We start from the raw sequence: 14,381 nt of genomic DNA, 5'->3' as shown, positions 1-14,381 counted from the left end.
AGCAAGGATGTGGGGAGGGTCGGGTCAGGCCCGGAAGCTCAGCAGCAGTTCTCCATCACTCAGCAGTGGCTGTCCGTCCCTCCGCTCTGGTTGGCCAGCCTTCTGGTCTGGCTCCAGGGCTGACCCGCACACAGATTTTGTGGGCATGCCACGGCTTTTCCCTTCATGTGGGAGCTGCCAGCTCAGTGTCCCAAGGGCAGCCAGACCCCCCTGCAGCTGTGAGGATGCAGACCTGCCTGAGCGTGCCCTAGCAGTGCCTCCCACATCCAGGGCTTGAGGTGTGCCCGTGAGGGCAGTGCACGTGATGGTAACTTCTTGTGGGTGTTTGCTTGTAGTTGTGGACACAGAGAGTGCTCTTTCAGCCCCTGAGCGAGGAGGGGCAGATACCGTGCTGACTCCGAGCTGGTACCTCAAGCGTGAGTAGTCAGTCTGTCCTGCCTTCACAAAAAGGAGCGCCCCTTTTCCCTGTTTTATTCACGAGAAAAATACCGTCATAGGTTAACGTGCTTTTGTAAATCTAACAATAGGGATGAACGATGACAAGGGTCCTGAAGAGTTCCCTGAAGGATTGCCGGATGTTCCAGAGGAGCTCCTGGCAGCCTTGCATGAAGCCCCGTCTGGTTAGTATATCCCACTCTATTAACCCTGGCAGCCGGGAAGCTGAGCTTTTGCTTCCTGTAGGCATGTGCTGTATCCTGGACAGGCAGAAGCACTCAGTCAGAGTCTTGCTGCAGGCCCACTGCATTTCACACCTCCTGCAGGGAGCCCTAGAGATGGTCCAGCACAGCCTCTGCTCGCAGCTGTGCTTCCAGATGACTGCCAGGGGCATCTCCAGCTGCTGCTGCAGTTGTAGCATTCCTGGCCAGGGCTGCTCTGTGCAGACATTGGCATCCAGATGTTGGGCAAAGGCCAGTGCTGAATTTGGGTTCGCCACACGCTCAGCACCGCATGGAGGCAGCAATGACATCAGAGCAAGCCTTGGCTGCCCCTTGCAAAGCTCAGGCTCAGGGACGGCTTGAAGCTGGAGTCCAAGGGTGAGGGGGAACCTGAAGGTACTCCTTCTGTGGGTCATTTGGTTGATTAAGTCTTGGCTGGTTTGGGTCTGCACTTCTTGTTGCACTGCAGAAAATCCCGCTGTCGATTCCTCCTGTCTTGGGGGGGACAGCGGCCTCGTCAGCGCCGCTTGCCGCAATGCCCAGGCCATGGTACCCTGCTTGTGCTGAGGGGCAGTGGCTTCTGCTTAATGTGTGCAATGTCTTGTTTTTCTGAAGAGACAGATTCTGAGACTGTGCCGGAGACCTTAGCTGTGGAAGAAAGTGACATTGTGCCAGGCTCACATGAAAAAAGAGAACCAATAGAGGACACCAGGACACTTGCTGAGCCTGAGGAATATTCAGGTGAGTGCTTGCTAGATGCTGTCTTGGGCAAAGAGCAGCATTTCTGCTGCATCCCTGCAGTGCTCTCCATGGGTGAATTGCAGGTGCCCAGCACGCAGCCCGGGCCTGCAGCCCGGAGGACTAGATGGGGCAGTGCTGCTCCCTGGCACACACTGGCCTCTTGTGCATGAGAGCTCGATGGGATCCCTCTTGGTCCCTGATGCTAAGACACCAGAGCCAGAGGAAGCCATCTCTGAAGACAGCATCAGATGTCAGTTCTGATCCACTAGCAGTGCCAGTCCTTGGGCATCTGAAGCACACTGTGGGGTTATGCCTAGTGCAGAGCACAAACGCTGACTCTTGCATTGTCTCTTCTCCTGCCAGGGTCATCCGGTGGGCAAAAAGCCGAGACTGCTGGACACTGTGACCCGAGCAAGTACTACATCCTAGTAGGGACAGTAGCAGCCTCAGCTTTGCTTCTGCTTGGGGCAGTGTCTGGCTATCTAGTCATGCATCAGCTGCTGAAGAGAGACAGGTGAGTTATTAATTGCTGCCATTGGCAAGGAAGTCTTTGCAGCATGCAGGAGCGCCCAGGTGGCTCCTAGCAGGGCTCTGAGGAAACTGTGCTCCAAATTGCTATCTGTGAGGAGTCTTCTTGGAAATCTGTTTCTGCAGGAGGAGCCAGGAGGACAAAGAGGCAACAGGACAGGACTGGGACTCTTCCTGGGAAAGCTGTGGTCAGCCTAGAGGTGAAGCAGAGCCAGGAGAAGGAGCGGGAAGCGGCGAGAGAGCCCAAGGCAACGGGTTCAGGGACAGCTGCCGCCTGTTTCCTGAGCTCTTTGCAGCAGAGCTTGCCCGGCTGTACAAGAACATGAGCGCAGACCCGTCACCTCTGCCCACCTGCTCCTTCTGTGCTCTGGCTGACAACGCCTCTTCACGGGACCACTGGATTTCCCTGGAGTCACCTCAGCCCACAGCATCCTCTTGGCCCTCCTACCACCAATACCTGCAGGACTACTATCTCTTAGAGGATGATGATTAGTGATAGTGATAGCCATAGATAGTGATAGTGGTAGTGATTCTTTTAGTGATAGTGATAGGGACACTTAGATAGTGATATTAGAGGGTGGTGGTTGTTTTAATGATAGTGATAGTTAATATTAGAGGATAGTGATGGTTTTAATGATAGCGTTAGTTAATATTAGGGGATAGTGATTGTTTCAATGATAGCGTTACTTGATATTAGAGTGATAGTGATAGTCATAAATAGTGATAGTGGTAGTGATTCTTTTAGTGATAGTGATAGGGATACTTGATATTAGAGGGTGGTGGTTGTTTCAATGATAGTGATAGTTAATATTAGAGGATAGTGATTGTTTTAATGATAGCGTTCTTTGATATTAGAGGACAGTGATTGTATTAGCGATAGTGATAGTTAATATTGGAGGATGGTGATTGTTTTTGTGATAGTGGTACATTTAGTGGTAGTGATACTTGGTATTAGCAGACAATGATTGTTTTCTTGATCTTGATAAATAAATATTTTTCCAAAAGCAGTAAATTCTTGCCTGCTGCGGCTGTTTCTGTTGGGGCAGAACGCACAGAGCTGGGAGCAGGGCTGGGGCTGTGACAGGAGCTCTGAGAAACTTGCACTGCAGTGCAGGAGCTGCTTGTGCCACCTCAGCCTGCTTTCCCAGCAGTGGCCGTTCACAAAGCTTTCCTGCACCAGCATGGGGACACGCTGGCTAGCAGTGACATGCAGAAACTTCTCTGGGAGCTCATTTGGGATGCTGCCCTGAATCAGGAAGGTCTGGGCAGAGAGGGAAAGATGTTCTGCGAGGGATGGCTGTCCAGCAGTGAGCACATCAAGGAGACCCGAGGTGGTGACTTAGGTCGTGGCAGTCCCTCCCCGAAGAGCTTCAAGAGAGGAGCATCAAGGAGCAGAAAGCTGGAGCCGGGCTGTGTGAGAGGGGAAGGATTGTCCTATCAATCACAGGAGCCTTCTTAAAAATTAGATGGCTAACAGTGACTATAATTATAACAAAAATTACAGTCTTGTCGCACGCAGTATGGGAAAAAAGCCCAGAGCTGGAATACAACAGAGAACTTTTGTGGAGGATTTTGTGAACAGCTAGCTAGTTGACAAAGGTCACACTGATATAATACCGTTAGTTAAGCAAGTAGATGAGGATAGGAGTCAGCAGTCAATGTCCAAACCTGGAAAGGGCACTGTGCCCTTGGTGCAACATCAGGATGGGGGAGAGGATCGTTAGTTAGAAATATGAAGAAAAGATGTGGACAGCTGCAACATAGTAGCCACAAGAATGCTAAGGTAGGCGTAGTTAGCTGATAAGTAACTAACCAATAATGAGCTCGCCTTTTGCAATATGTATTGGCCTCATTAACACCAATATAAATGTATGTGCCTACCAATAACGTTTTGAGATTTGCTGATCACTCATATTGAGTGCCGCATTTCTTCCGCCGATTACCACAGGCGTCAACCCACTACTTTTATCCCAGCAAGTACAGTGAGACAAGAGCACTCCTTTAGATCCAATGCACTGAATTCAGCAAAGCCTCCCCAGCCACTCCCAGCTGAGATGTTCAGGAATCAAAGGAGGAAGCTCCACCATGATTTCATTGGCAGTAATGGGGACACGCCTCTGGAAGTGCTGCCAGCTGAGCCAGGGGCTGGGCCTGGGGGGGACTCCTGTGCCCCCATTGCTCTCTCAGGGCAAATGCCGTTTGCGCAACACCAAGGAAATGTAATGAACACTGCCTCAGGGATTTCATACAGACAAAAAGGCAAAATGGAACAAACTTTGGTACAGACAGATCATGTCTCAACAAAGACAAAATGTGAAAAGTTGAAGCATAGAAACACCAAACCTCTTACATTTATTGCTAAATCTAACACTACTAATACATCTTGAATAATACTTATATATCTTAGCTAATAAAGAGAGAGATTCCCATCATGTAAATTAATAGAAGAATAAACAATCCTAAAAACTTGATAAACAATCTTATTTCTATCTAGTCCTCTTGACCCCTAACTCCTGCTAGCCTGGGGCAAATGCAGGGCTAATTTGGCCTTTTCTTCTTGGGGAGAGGCTGTGCATCCTTGCGTGGGCGATGTCTTCTCCTGTGCTTGTTCCTCTCCTTGATGGTTTCAAACTCCCTGGAAGACAGGAAACAAACCATGCATTGTTAACTTCATACACACCATTAAGCCAAGTGCCGAGATCTCCCTTTTTGGATGAATTTCTGCCTTTTCAGGCTGTGACACATTTGTAAAGTGATCAGCACCATGAGTCTGATCTTTCTGGTTTCAATTCTTTGAAATGTCTTCCTCCTTTTGCTTCATCCTTGGTTTAATTGGATCAGCAGCATCAAAGCAAGCTTTGATGCATGTGTTCCTGCTTGTATGAGCTGTGTCTTGTTGGGGCATGGCAAGGTTTCACTGGGAATGCTGGGTTTGAACTAAGTTGTTTGGGTTCCAAGTGGGCTGTAAGCTTGAGCAGGGCTGCCAGGAGCGATCCTGCAAGTGTCCTCAGCTTGCCCTGTGGTGCCTTTGGAAAGGGTCAGCGTGCTTTAGGCCAAAGGGGCAGCTGGGAGCAGAAGGAGGAGGAGCTTGCGCACCGTTGGCACTGCCCGCACGGAAAGGGGCCTCCCGCCGGCTGGGGCGGCTGGCGCGGTTGGCAGCAGGGACACTCCGCGCTGCCAGCCCGCTTGCGGCTTCTCTTTCCGGTCTCCCCAGTCTCCTTCCTGGGAGGGCTTTTCCTCCTCTTCCGTTTGCCTGCAGTCTGGAAATCAAAGAATCCTTATCAGTGCTTCCTTCCTCTCAGAAAGCTGGAATTCACAGCATCCACCCCAAAAATCTATTGGCCTAAGCAAATTCTTCCAAACCCCAAAGAGCTGAGAAAAGGGCTGGATATGGCAGTGGGCTGCGGCAGCCTGCCAACCCAGCACTTGCAGGAACATACTCCCCTTTACCACAGCTCTAAGGGGGTGGGATAAATACGTGGCTATCTCTAGTTCTGCATGTCTGATTTCTACCTCTCTGCCTAACATCTATTTATCTCTGGTTTTCCTCCCCACATGTCTTGGGCATGGCTTATACATTCAGTCACACTAGTGAAGACACATGATTACCCATTTTCTCCTACCCAAAATAATCTGTCTCTCTCTTTCTCTCTGTCTCTCTCTGAAGCAAATTGCTCTTTGCTGGTATGGAACGTATTTAAGGTCCCGTAGCACTGGCACATCTCCTTCTTGGGGATACGCTGGGGTGCTACAAAAGATCTCTAAAATTTGGCAGCATCTCCATGAAGGCAGCCCAGATGGCTGATGTTATCAGGCAGTGGGGAATGAAGGGTCTGATTGGAATCTGAGGGTGCCAGCCCTTAAGAAACCGATTTGTAGAGAGTCAAAGCCCATTTTGGTGGTGGTGCTGCTTTGTTGGGTCAAAGTTCTGCTCCACAATTCTGTATTTTAGGCTAGCAGCACAACAAAAGTCAGGGCAGCATCTGCTGAACGTTTCCCAGTGCGTGGGACCAAGGGAGCCAGGCAAAGCGGCGTCTGGCGTGGCTTGCCAGCAGGGTTTGTGCCCTTCTGCCAGTTTCTTGACTCTGCTGGCGTGTCTGGATTTTCTTCCCACTCACCTGAGCAAGAGTGCTGCTGGCAAGTTTCTGCTCTTTTTTCCAGCAGTAGTAGTACTCCACACACTGTGCCACGGTCTTACTCGGGATCTGTTGTGAAGAGAAAAAGAAGGAATCTGAAACAGCTGTCCTGTAGGGTGCATTGGAGAACAATGAGATTACAGAGTAAAGTAGGAATTAAAGTCATGGAGAAAATTGAGGAGGGTGTAAAATGAAATCAATATGCAGGAGTCAGAGAGGCATTATGCAATGTAATAAACCGAGTATTGTGCTAGGTGGTAACACATGTAATGCACAGATAAACAACAAGTCCCTCTAGCAGAGTTCTTCTTTGCCCCTTCATTGCAGTTATCCCAGCACAAGGTGTTGTGGAAGCAGCAGCACACATGGGAGACAAGTCTAACAAAACAGAGCTTTGTCTTCCAAAACAGCCTGGAGAGAAAGGCTGCAGAGGCCAGATCATCATTTTCACACAGGCCTTCCATGTCCTGTTCTGTGACTACTTTAACAGTTTTGGTACTTGAGAAAAGAGGGACATAGGTGCAGTATTTGGTACCAGCAATAATCAACATGTCCCTTCTGATGATCTGCCAAGGTGAGGAATGTCCTGTGGCTTTACCTGCTTCTTGATGAGATGGAAATCCTTGCCGTAGGTGTGGAAAGCCATTTGGAAGGCCTCCTTCTCCTCAGCTGTCCATCTATCAGAGCCTGTCAAGAAAAGGCAGCAGCTGAATTGATCCCTCTAGCCACTTGAAGCAGATCCCACTGGCTGCCGAAAGCAAGCTGGCTCCAACCATCATTCACGTGTGTGCATGTCTGCTCCCTCAGAAGGTGATGAAGACGAGAGCAGGCATTCCCCAGGGAAAAAAGCATGGAAAGCGGGTCAAACTGAAGGAGTAGATGCTGGTGCTTTCCCCACCCCCAGAGAAGGCGAGATCTTGTGCTGGTTCAAAGCACAACTAATTGAAGCAGAAATGCTTGACACGGCCATTAAGGGCATGGCAGCATGTGTCAGAGAAGGAAGAAGCTGGGCTTAGGTTACCTGCATAATGATAATCAGCCAAGGGATGGCCTTGAGCTGTTGGAGGCCCCCCCGAGAGCAACATCTCCAGAGCCTCCTGCAAGATGCAAAGGAAAACGGCTTGAGCCGCCCCACAACACAAAAAAGGAGCCAAACCCCACCAATGCTGCCCTTCAGCCGCTTTGCCTCTTCAGCTGAGGATTCAGGCCCCTGGCTCTCATATGGGTCAAAGATTGTGCTTTGCTCCCAGTCCCTCATATTTGCTGCCCAGTCCTTGGCTCCTGCTCCCGAAGGGTAGCATTTTCCTCTCCAACTCCATGATTTTGCTGCTCCTGCACCCAGAATTGCCTCAGCTGACTGTGGCTTCTGGGAATTGTCCCTCAAAATGTCTTTGAGAACACAGATCTCCAGGAGGTTTTCAAGGCAGCAGGCTGCAGGACCCTGCGCCGCTGCCTCCAGGAGAGATCTTGTCCCTGCTGGAGCCATTTGGGCTCAGCCCTGCCGCAGCTGGACGAGACACAGCAGGCAGCGAGTGCTCTGCTGCTTGTGAACTCCCTTCTTCAAGGAGCAGCCAGGAAAGGCTGTCCCGCTGCCCGGGCCTTATCAATTCCCTGCCCACTCTTGCCCGCGCCCAAACAGCCGCTTCCTACCGGAACGCTGCCGCGAGCCTGGTGCAGGCAGTGCAGGGCGAGCTCCAGCTGAGCTGCTGCCCCGGGAAGGCCACGGGAGCTGGCCATGTCCAACAGTTCTCTGACTGCAAGCACAACAAAAACCCACCCAAAGTCAGCCGTGAGCCAACAAAGGGGAAGGCTTGCCATACAAGGCAGAAGGAAAGCACAAGAGCTAAAGCCTGCAGCTTGGAGAGCACAAAAACGAGAGCAAAGCAAGGGGCAGCTGAAGCAAGGGCCCACCTAGTGCTGCCTCTCCCTTCCATGCAGCTTTTGTCATAAGGAGTGGAGGCCAATCTCCCCTCTTCCAGTGGCACATGCCCCTGACCCATTTGGAGAGCAGCACAGTTGCTCTTTTTCCTGCTCTGCTGCAGAAGCAGAGCATTGTCCTTACCCCTACCACTTCCACAAGGGAAGATGGGCATGACAAAGGAGAGAAGCAGAGCCTGCCAAAAGCTGCCTTTTTACCCAAAAACCAGCACGTTACATGCCCGACTATCTCAGGAGTGGAAGGAAAGCTTGACAGTTACCTCTGTCCGGTTTTTCCAGGTCAGGGTCGTCTTCCTCCAAGGGCTTCCAGACCAGGGTTGCAGGCTCTTCATCCTCACTTGGCGGCCCGGTCTGCACCTCAGGGAGCTCTGCCTGAAAGTCACTGCCAACATTGATGTGTCTAGAGGAAGAAGGAGGAGGATGTAAGAAAGGCAAGTGGTCAAGAGACACCTGGCGTGCAGCCACGGCCTTGGACCAATCCCACCGTGACTCTGAAAGAGCAGTTGTCCTGCTCGCCGTTCCTCAAGTTTGCTGTCCTTTAACCCTAGGCCAAAACTCACGGCTCAGTGTGGGCTCTTGCTTTCCTTTTCATTGTGCCTCTCCTTTCCACCTGAAAGAGATCAAAACAACGCTCCAGATGAAACTCATTCTGCCAAGATGTGTCGGTAGCCTGCTTCTCATCCTCATCATCACTGAAAACCCCAAGCTCCTCTGTCCCAGCTCCTCTCCGTTAGGTGTCCTTGTTGTGTTTTTCACTTGGAATTTCTGAGGCAGGTCCCTCTAGCAGTCTGCAGCTTCCTGAAGAAGGAAAGCTGAAGGGCAGGCACTAGAGTGCTGTGAGTCTTGGGGCCAGTGAGAAGAGCCAAGAGGATGGCATGGAAGATGCACTACTGCAGGCTTGGGTTGGATGGAAGGAAAAGGTTCTTCAGCCAGAGGGGGCTTGGGCACTGGAACTGCCTCCCCAGGGAAGGGCTCCCAGCACCAAGGCTGAGAGAGTTCCAAAAGTCTTTGGACACTGCTCTTGGGCACAGGCTGGGATTCTTAAGGCTGTCCTGAGCAGGCCCAGGTGCTGGGCTCCATGATCTTTGGGAGTCTCTTCCAGCCCAGAAAATGCTGTGATACTGTGATTGTGTTCCTGAGAAGCACCACTCAAGAGGGCATCTCACAGCTGCCTCTGACCGCGAGGCAGAGCCAGCCCTACACACATTGAACAACACAGACAAATCTAGAGCAAGATCTCTCTGGAAAAGAGATGCAAGGCAGGTGGAAAAAAATCAAAAAAGCTATGAAAATAGAATATTCTTCCAGTGTCTGGAAGTGATGTAAGTATGTGAGTACATAAGAATTGCTGCAACCAGATCATTTTGGAGGATGAAAGCCAGTATTGCAGGACAAGCCCAGCAAACTCCTTGCATGCTCTGATGGGCAGGCATCCCAGAGGAGAAGTCCCATCCTTTTGGTTTTTCAAGCTTTGCAGGAGGTGTGACCAGAGTGAGGGCGTAACAGGATTAGCGGACACTGAACCCCTAACCTCCTCCGGAATGACCAATTGGTTTTGGGGTCACCACAACGTAGTTTTAGGACTTAAATGGGTGCCAAGAACTTTTACACAGGTCATCAGAGGACGAGAATCTGCAAGTGCACCGTGACAGCTCCCTACGTCCTCTATGGAAATGTGTGTATTTCCCCTGGAGGCAGCATTATTCCTGGAGAAGTTGCAGCCTGCTTTCATGTGCAACCTCGTCTGGGGAAAGTGACCACACGCCGTGTCTGTGGTGGTTGGTGGCAGAGCCAGCTGGAGCCTCCTGCCGTTCTGTGAGTGCTTTGGGGGCCCACGGGGATTTTCTTACCTTGCACAGTGCCAAAGTGCTGTGGGGATGCCTGGCAGCAGACGAGGAGATGAGGATGTCGCTGCAGAGGCCAGCTGTGGCGCTGAGTGCAGAAGGTGGCTGCTGAGGGACAGCCCAGGAGCAGATGCTGCAGCTGCTGCTCCAGCGCTGCTCCACCAGTGTTCCACCAACGGCCGCAGGAGCAGCAGACAAGGGCAGTTGCTACGGGCACAGCCCAACATTCCATGCAGAACCCCAGGGGAACCATGGGACAGAAACAGGGATAGGCCACCTTTGCCCCTTCTACTTCTTCTGCTGCAAGTTTGCTCTGAGGAGCTCCCCATTGGGGCTTTTCTCCTCAGTCCTCTGGACGGGGAAAAGCAGAGCCGGGACAGCTCTGGCTCTCCTCTGTGCTTCTCTGTAAGGTGCCTGCAGCTGAACAGGCACAGGAGGCTGGCTCTGTCCAAGGGCCCATTCCACATTTCCTGCACTGCAGAACCAGGAGGACTCCTGCCGCTGCCTCTCCTCTGGCTCTGAGAGGAGCTAGAGCTTGCAAATCATTCTGTGCAGAACCAAGTGCAAAGCTTTCTCTCCAAGTGGCGGCATTCATCCTGCCCCCTTTCTCAATTGTCTGGTGCCCAATAATGTCACTTGATGTTTTCCCTCCTTTGGCCAGCTGAGCTGGTCTCTCACCTCAACACTCCTTCCCTGAAACTTGGAGAAACGGGATGTTTCTCAGGGCAGCTGATGGGGACACACACACTGGGGCAGTGCACCAGCATTGCTGTAGTCAACACGTCATGCAGAATTTCTAGGTCTCTCTTCCAGCTCCCTTGAAGAAGGGGGAATGTTCATCTCTACTACTCTGGCATTCCTCTAAGGAAGGAACACCAAGAGAATTTCTTTTCCACACTAATGACCCTCAGCTTTGTTTGAATACTTAGGTGCCAGATATGGCAAAACCCAGCCACTTGTACTGCTTTCCTGCCTAAGGTTTAAGCAAAAGCAAATCTTGCTTCCTTCCCAGCCTGCATGTTACACCCACGCCAGCCACCTGCTGGGAAAACATCTGGAATGAGGCCCACTGCAAGGCAGATACTTTGTAGGCTCCAGATCCCACCTGCACTGGCTCCAGCAGGCAAGGGCAAGCTTTGGTCACTTCCCAGAAGCAGCCTGGCCATTCCCCCCTGCCTCGCCCCCTCGCCATCCTCCACAGCCCCTGCTGCCAAAGCCTTGCTAGGCAGAGCCATTTGCTGGGCTCGGTAAAAGAGTGACTTGGATTCTTCTTTGGTGCAAATACCAAAGCTGTGAGAAGTGAGAGGATCAGGTTCACAGCCGCTCTGCTTTAGCTAAGGACATTTCTGGAGGCTCAGAGCCTGGTCCTTTAAAGAGAAACTGAATCTGAACTCCTGGTGTCTTTGTGGTGCATGTGGATATTTCTTTTCTAGAATCAGAGAGGTTAGAAAAGTCCTCCAAGGTGCTCAAGTCCATCTGTCCCCCAAAATGAAACAAAGTTATGTTGCTGGGCAACCAAAAGGCCTCAACCCACTACTTTTATCCCAGCAAGTACAGTGAGACAAGAGCACTCCTTTAGATCCTGTGCACTGAATTCAGCAAAGCCTCCCTAGCCACTCCCAGCTGAGATGTTCAGGAATCAAAGGAGGAAGCTCCACCATGATTTCATTGGCAGTAATGGGGACACGCCTCTGGAAGTGCTGCCAGCTGAGCCAGGGGCTGGGCCTGGGGGGGACTCATGTGCCCCCATTGCTCTGTCAGGGCAAATGCCGTGCGTGCAACACCAAGGAAATGTAACGAACACTGCCTCGGGGATTTCATACAGACAAAAAGGCAAAATGGAACAAACTTTGGTTTAATGATAAAGACAGATCATGTCTCAACAAAGAAAAAATATGAGAAGTTGAACCATAGCAAACAACAAACCTCTTACATTTACTGCTAAATCTAACACTACTAATACATCTTGAATAATACTAATATACCTTAACTAATAAACAGAAGAGATTCCTACCAGGTAAACTAATAGAAGAACAAACAATCCTAAAAACTTGATAAACAATCTTATTTCTATCTAGTCCTCTTGACCCCTAACTCTTGCTAGCCTGGGGCAAATGCAGGGCTAATTTGGCCTTTTCTTCTTGGGGAGAGGCTGTGCATCCTTGCGTAGGCGATGTCTTCTCCTGTGCTTGTTCCTCCCCTTGATGGTTTCAAACTCCCTGGAAGACAGGAAACAAACCATGCATTGTTAACTTCATACACACCATTAAGCCAAGCGCCGAGATCTCCCTTTTTGGATGAACTTCCATCTTTTCAGGCTGTTACGTATTTATTAAATTGATCAGCACCATGAGTCTGATCTTTCTGGTTTCAATTCTTTGAAATGTCTTCCTCCTTTTGCTTGATCCTAGGTTTAATTGGATCAGCAGCATCAAAGCAAGCTTTGATGCATGTGTTCCTGCTTGTACGAACTGTGTCTTGTTGGGGCATGGCAAGGTTTCACTGGGAATGCTGGGTTTGAAGGAAGCTGTTTGGGTGTCAAGTGGGCTGTAAGCTTGAGCAGGGCTGCCAGGGGCGATCCTGCAAGTGGCCTCAGCTTGCCCTGTGGTGCCTTTGGAAAGGGTCAGCGTGCTTTAGGCCAAAGGGGCAGCTGGGAGCAGAAGGAGGAGGAGCTTGCGCACCGTTGGCACTGCCCGCACGGAAAGGGGCCTCCCGCCGGCTGGGGCGGCTGGCGCGGTTGGCAGCAGGGACACTCCGCGCTGCCAGCCCGCTTGCGGCTTCTCTTCCCGGTCTCCCCTGTCTCCTTCCTGGGAGGGCTTTTCCTCCTCTTCCGTTTGCCCGCAGTCTGGAAATCAAAGAATCCTTATCAGTGCTTCCTTCCTCTCAGAAAGCTGAGACGCTCACAGCGTCCACCCCAAAAATCTATCGGCCTAAGCAATTTCTTCCAAACCCCGAAGAGCTGAGAAAAGGGCTGGATATGGCAGTGGGCTGCGGCAGGCTGCCAACCCAGCACTTGGAGGAAAATACTCCCCTTTCCTACAGCTCTAAGGGGGTGGGATAAATACGTGGCTATCTCTAGTTCTGCATGTCTTATTTCTACCTCTCTGCCTAACATCTATTTATCTCTGGTTTTCCACCCCACATGTCTAGGGCATGGATTTTACATTCAATCACACTAGTGAAGACACATGATTACCCATTTTCTGCTACCCAAAATAATCTCTCTCTCTCCCTCTCTCTGTCTCTCTCTGTGAAGCAAATTGCTGTTTGCTGGTAAGGAAAGTATTAAAGGTGCCATAGCACCAGCAGCTCCTTCTTGAGGATACGCTGGGGTGCTACAAAAGATCTCTAAAATTTGGCAGCATCTCCATGAAGGCGGCCCATATGGCTGATGTTAGCAAGCAGTGGGGAATGAAGGGTCTGATAGGAATCTGAGGGTGCCAGCCCTTGAGAAATCGATTTGTAGAGAGTCGAAGCCCATTTTGGTGGCGGTGCTGCTTCGTTTGGTCAAGGTTATGCTCCACAATTCTGTATTTCAGGGCAGCAGCACAAGAAAGCCCCGGGCAGCACCTGCTGCGCCTCTCCTGCTGCGTGGGACCAAGGGAGCCAGGCAAAGCGGTGTCTGGCATGGCTTACAGCAGGGTTTGTGCCCTTCTGCCAGTTTCTTGACCCTGCTGGCATGTCTGGATTTTCTTCCCACTCACCTGAGCAAGAGTGCTGCTGGCAAGTTTCTGCTCTTTTTTCCAGCAGTAGTAGTACTCCACACACTGTGCCACGGTCTTACTCGGGATCTGTTGTGAAAAGCAAAAGAAGGAATCTGAGATGGCCATCCTGTAGGGTGCATTGGAGAACAATGAGATTACAGAGTAAAGTAGGAATTAAAGTCATGGAGAAAATTGAGGAGGGTGTAAAATGAAATCAATATGCAGGAGTCAGAGAGGCATTATGCAATGTAATAAACCGGGTCTTGTGCTACGTGGTAACACATGTAATGCACAGATCAACACCAAGTCCCCCTAGCAGAGTTCTTCTTTGCCCTGTTCACTGCAGTTATCCCAGCACAAGGTGTTGTGGAAGCAACAGCACACCTGGGAGACAAGTCTGACAGAACAGAGCTTTGTCTTCCAAAACAGCCTGGAGAGAAGGGCTGCAGAGGCAGGATCACCATTTTCACGCAGGCCTTCCATGTCCTGTTCTGTGACTACTTTAACAGTTTTGGTACTTGAGAAGAGAGGGACATAGGTGCAGTATTTGGTACCAGCAATAATTAACATGTCCCTTCTGATGATCTGCCAAGGTGAGGTATGTCCTGTGGCTTTACCTGCTTCTGGATGAGATGGAAATCCTTGCCGTAGGTGTGGAAAGCCTTTTGGAAGGCCTCCTTCTCCTCAGCTGTCCATCTATCAGAGCCTGGCAAGAAAAAGCAGCAGCTGAATTGATCCCTCTAGCCACTTGAAGCAGATCCCACTGGCTGCCGAAAGCAAGCTGGCACCAGCCATCATTCACGTGTGTGCATGTCTGCTCCCTCAGAAGGTGAT

The 14,381-nt window shown here is 50.7% G+C and overlaps 1 protein-coding gene and 2 long non-coding RNA genes across 3 annotated transcripts; 1 reads left to right on the top strand and 2 right to left on the bottom strand.

The window, feature by feature from the left end:
* Nucleotides 1-380: 380 nt before the first annotated feature.
* Nucleotides 381-3,567, top strand: LOC135293231 (uncharacterized). Its single transcript, XM_064407229.1, has 5 exons — nucleotides 381-416; nucleotides 528-620; nucleotides 1,272-1,397; nucleotides 1,761-1,911; nucleotides 2,052-3,567. Exons 2-5 carry the CDS (start codon nucleotides 530-532, stop codon nucleotides 2,416-2,418), a joined length of 735 nt encoding a protein of 244 aa, XP_064263299.1. The 5' UTR covers nucleotides 381-416; nucleotides 528-529; the 3' UTR covers nucleotides 2,419-3,567.
* A 691-nt stretch (nucleotides 3,568-4,258) lies between these two features.
* On the bottom strand, nucleotides 4,259-5,094 carry LOC135293232 (uncharacterized). Its single transcript, XR_010355338.1, has 2 exons — nucleotides 5,022-5,094; nucleotides 4,259-4,560 (listed from the first exon to the last, which is right to left on the bottom strand). It is a non-coding gene; the product is annotated as an uncharacterized LOC135293232 (long non-coding RNA).
* A 7,469-nt stretch (nucleotides 5,095-12,563) lies between these two features.
* On the bottom strand, nucleotides 12,564-14,379 carry LOC135293222 (uncharacterized). Its single transcript, XR_010355333.1, has 3 exons — nucleotides 14,165-14,379; nucleotides 13,548-13,634; nucleotides 12,564-12,688 (listed from the first exon to the last, which is right to left on the bottom strand). It is a non-coding gene; the product is annotated as an uncharacterized LOC135293222 (long non-coding RNA).
* Nucleotides 14,380-14,381: the final 2 nt, after the last annotated feature.

Source organism: Passer domesticus, unplaced genomic scaffold (genome assembly GCF_036417665.1).
Source record: "Passer domesticus isolate bPasDom1 unplaced genomic scaffold, bPasDom1.hap1 HAP1_SCAFFOLD_89, whole genome shotgun sequence".
Taxonomy (NCBI): domain Eukaryota; kingdom Metazoa; phylum Chordata; class Aves; order Passeriformes; family Passeridae; genus Passer; species Passer domesticus.
The sequence above is the reverse complement of the archived record's forward strand: the minus strand, read 5'-3'. Positions and strand labels throughout refer to the sequence as shown.

Coding starts and splice junctions, on each gene's coding strand:
- LOC135293231 (XM_064407229.1), top strand. CDS start 530: ATGAACGATGACAAGGGTCCTGAAGAGTTCCCTGAAGGATTGCCGGAT. Junction 621..1,271: donor CTTGCATGAAGCCCCGTCTG/GTTAGTATATCC, acceptor GTTTTTCTGAAG/AGACAGATTCTGAGACTGTG. Junction 1,912..2,051: donor CAGCTGCTGAAGAGAGACAG/GTGAGTTATTAA, acceptor CTGTTTCTGCAG/GAGGAGCCAGGAGGACAAAG.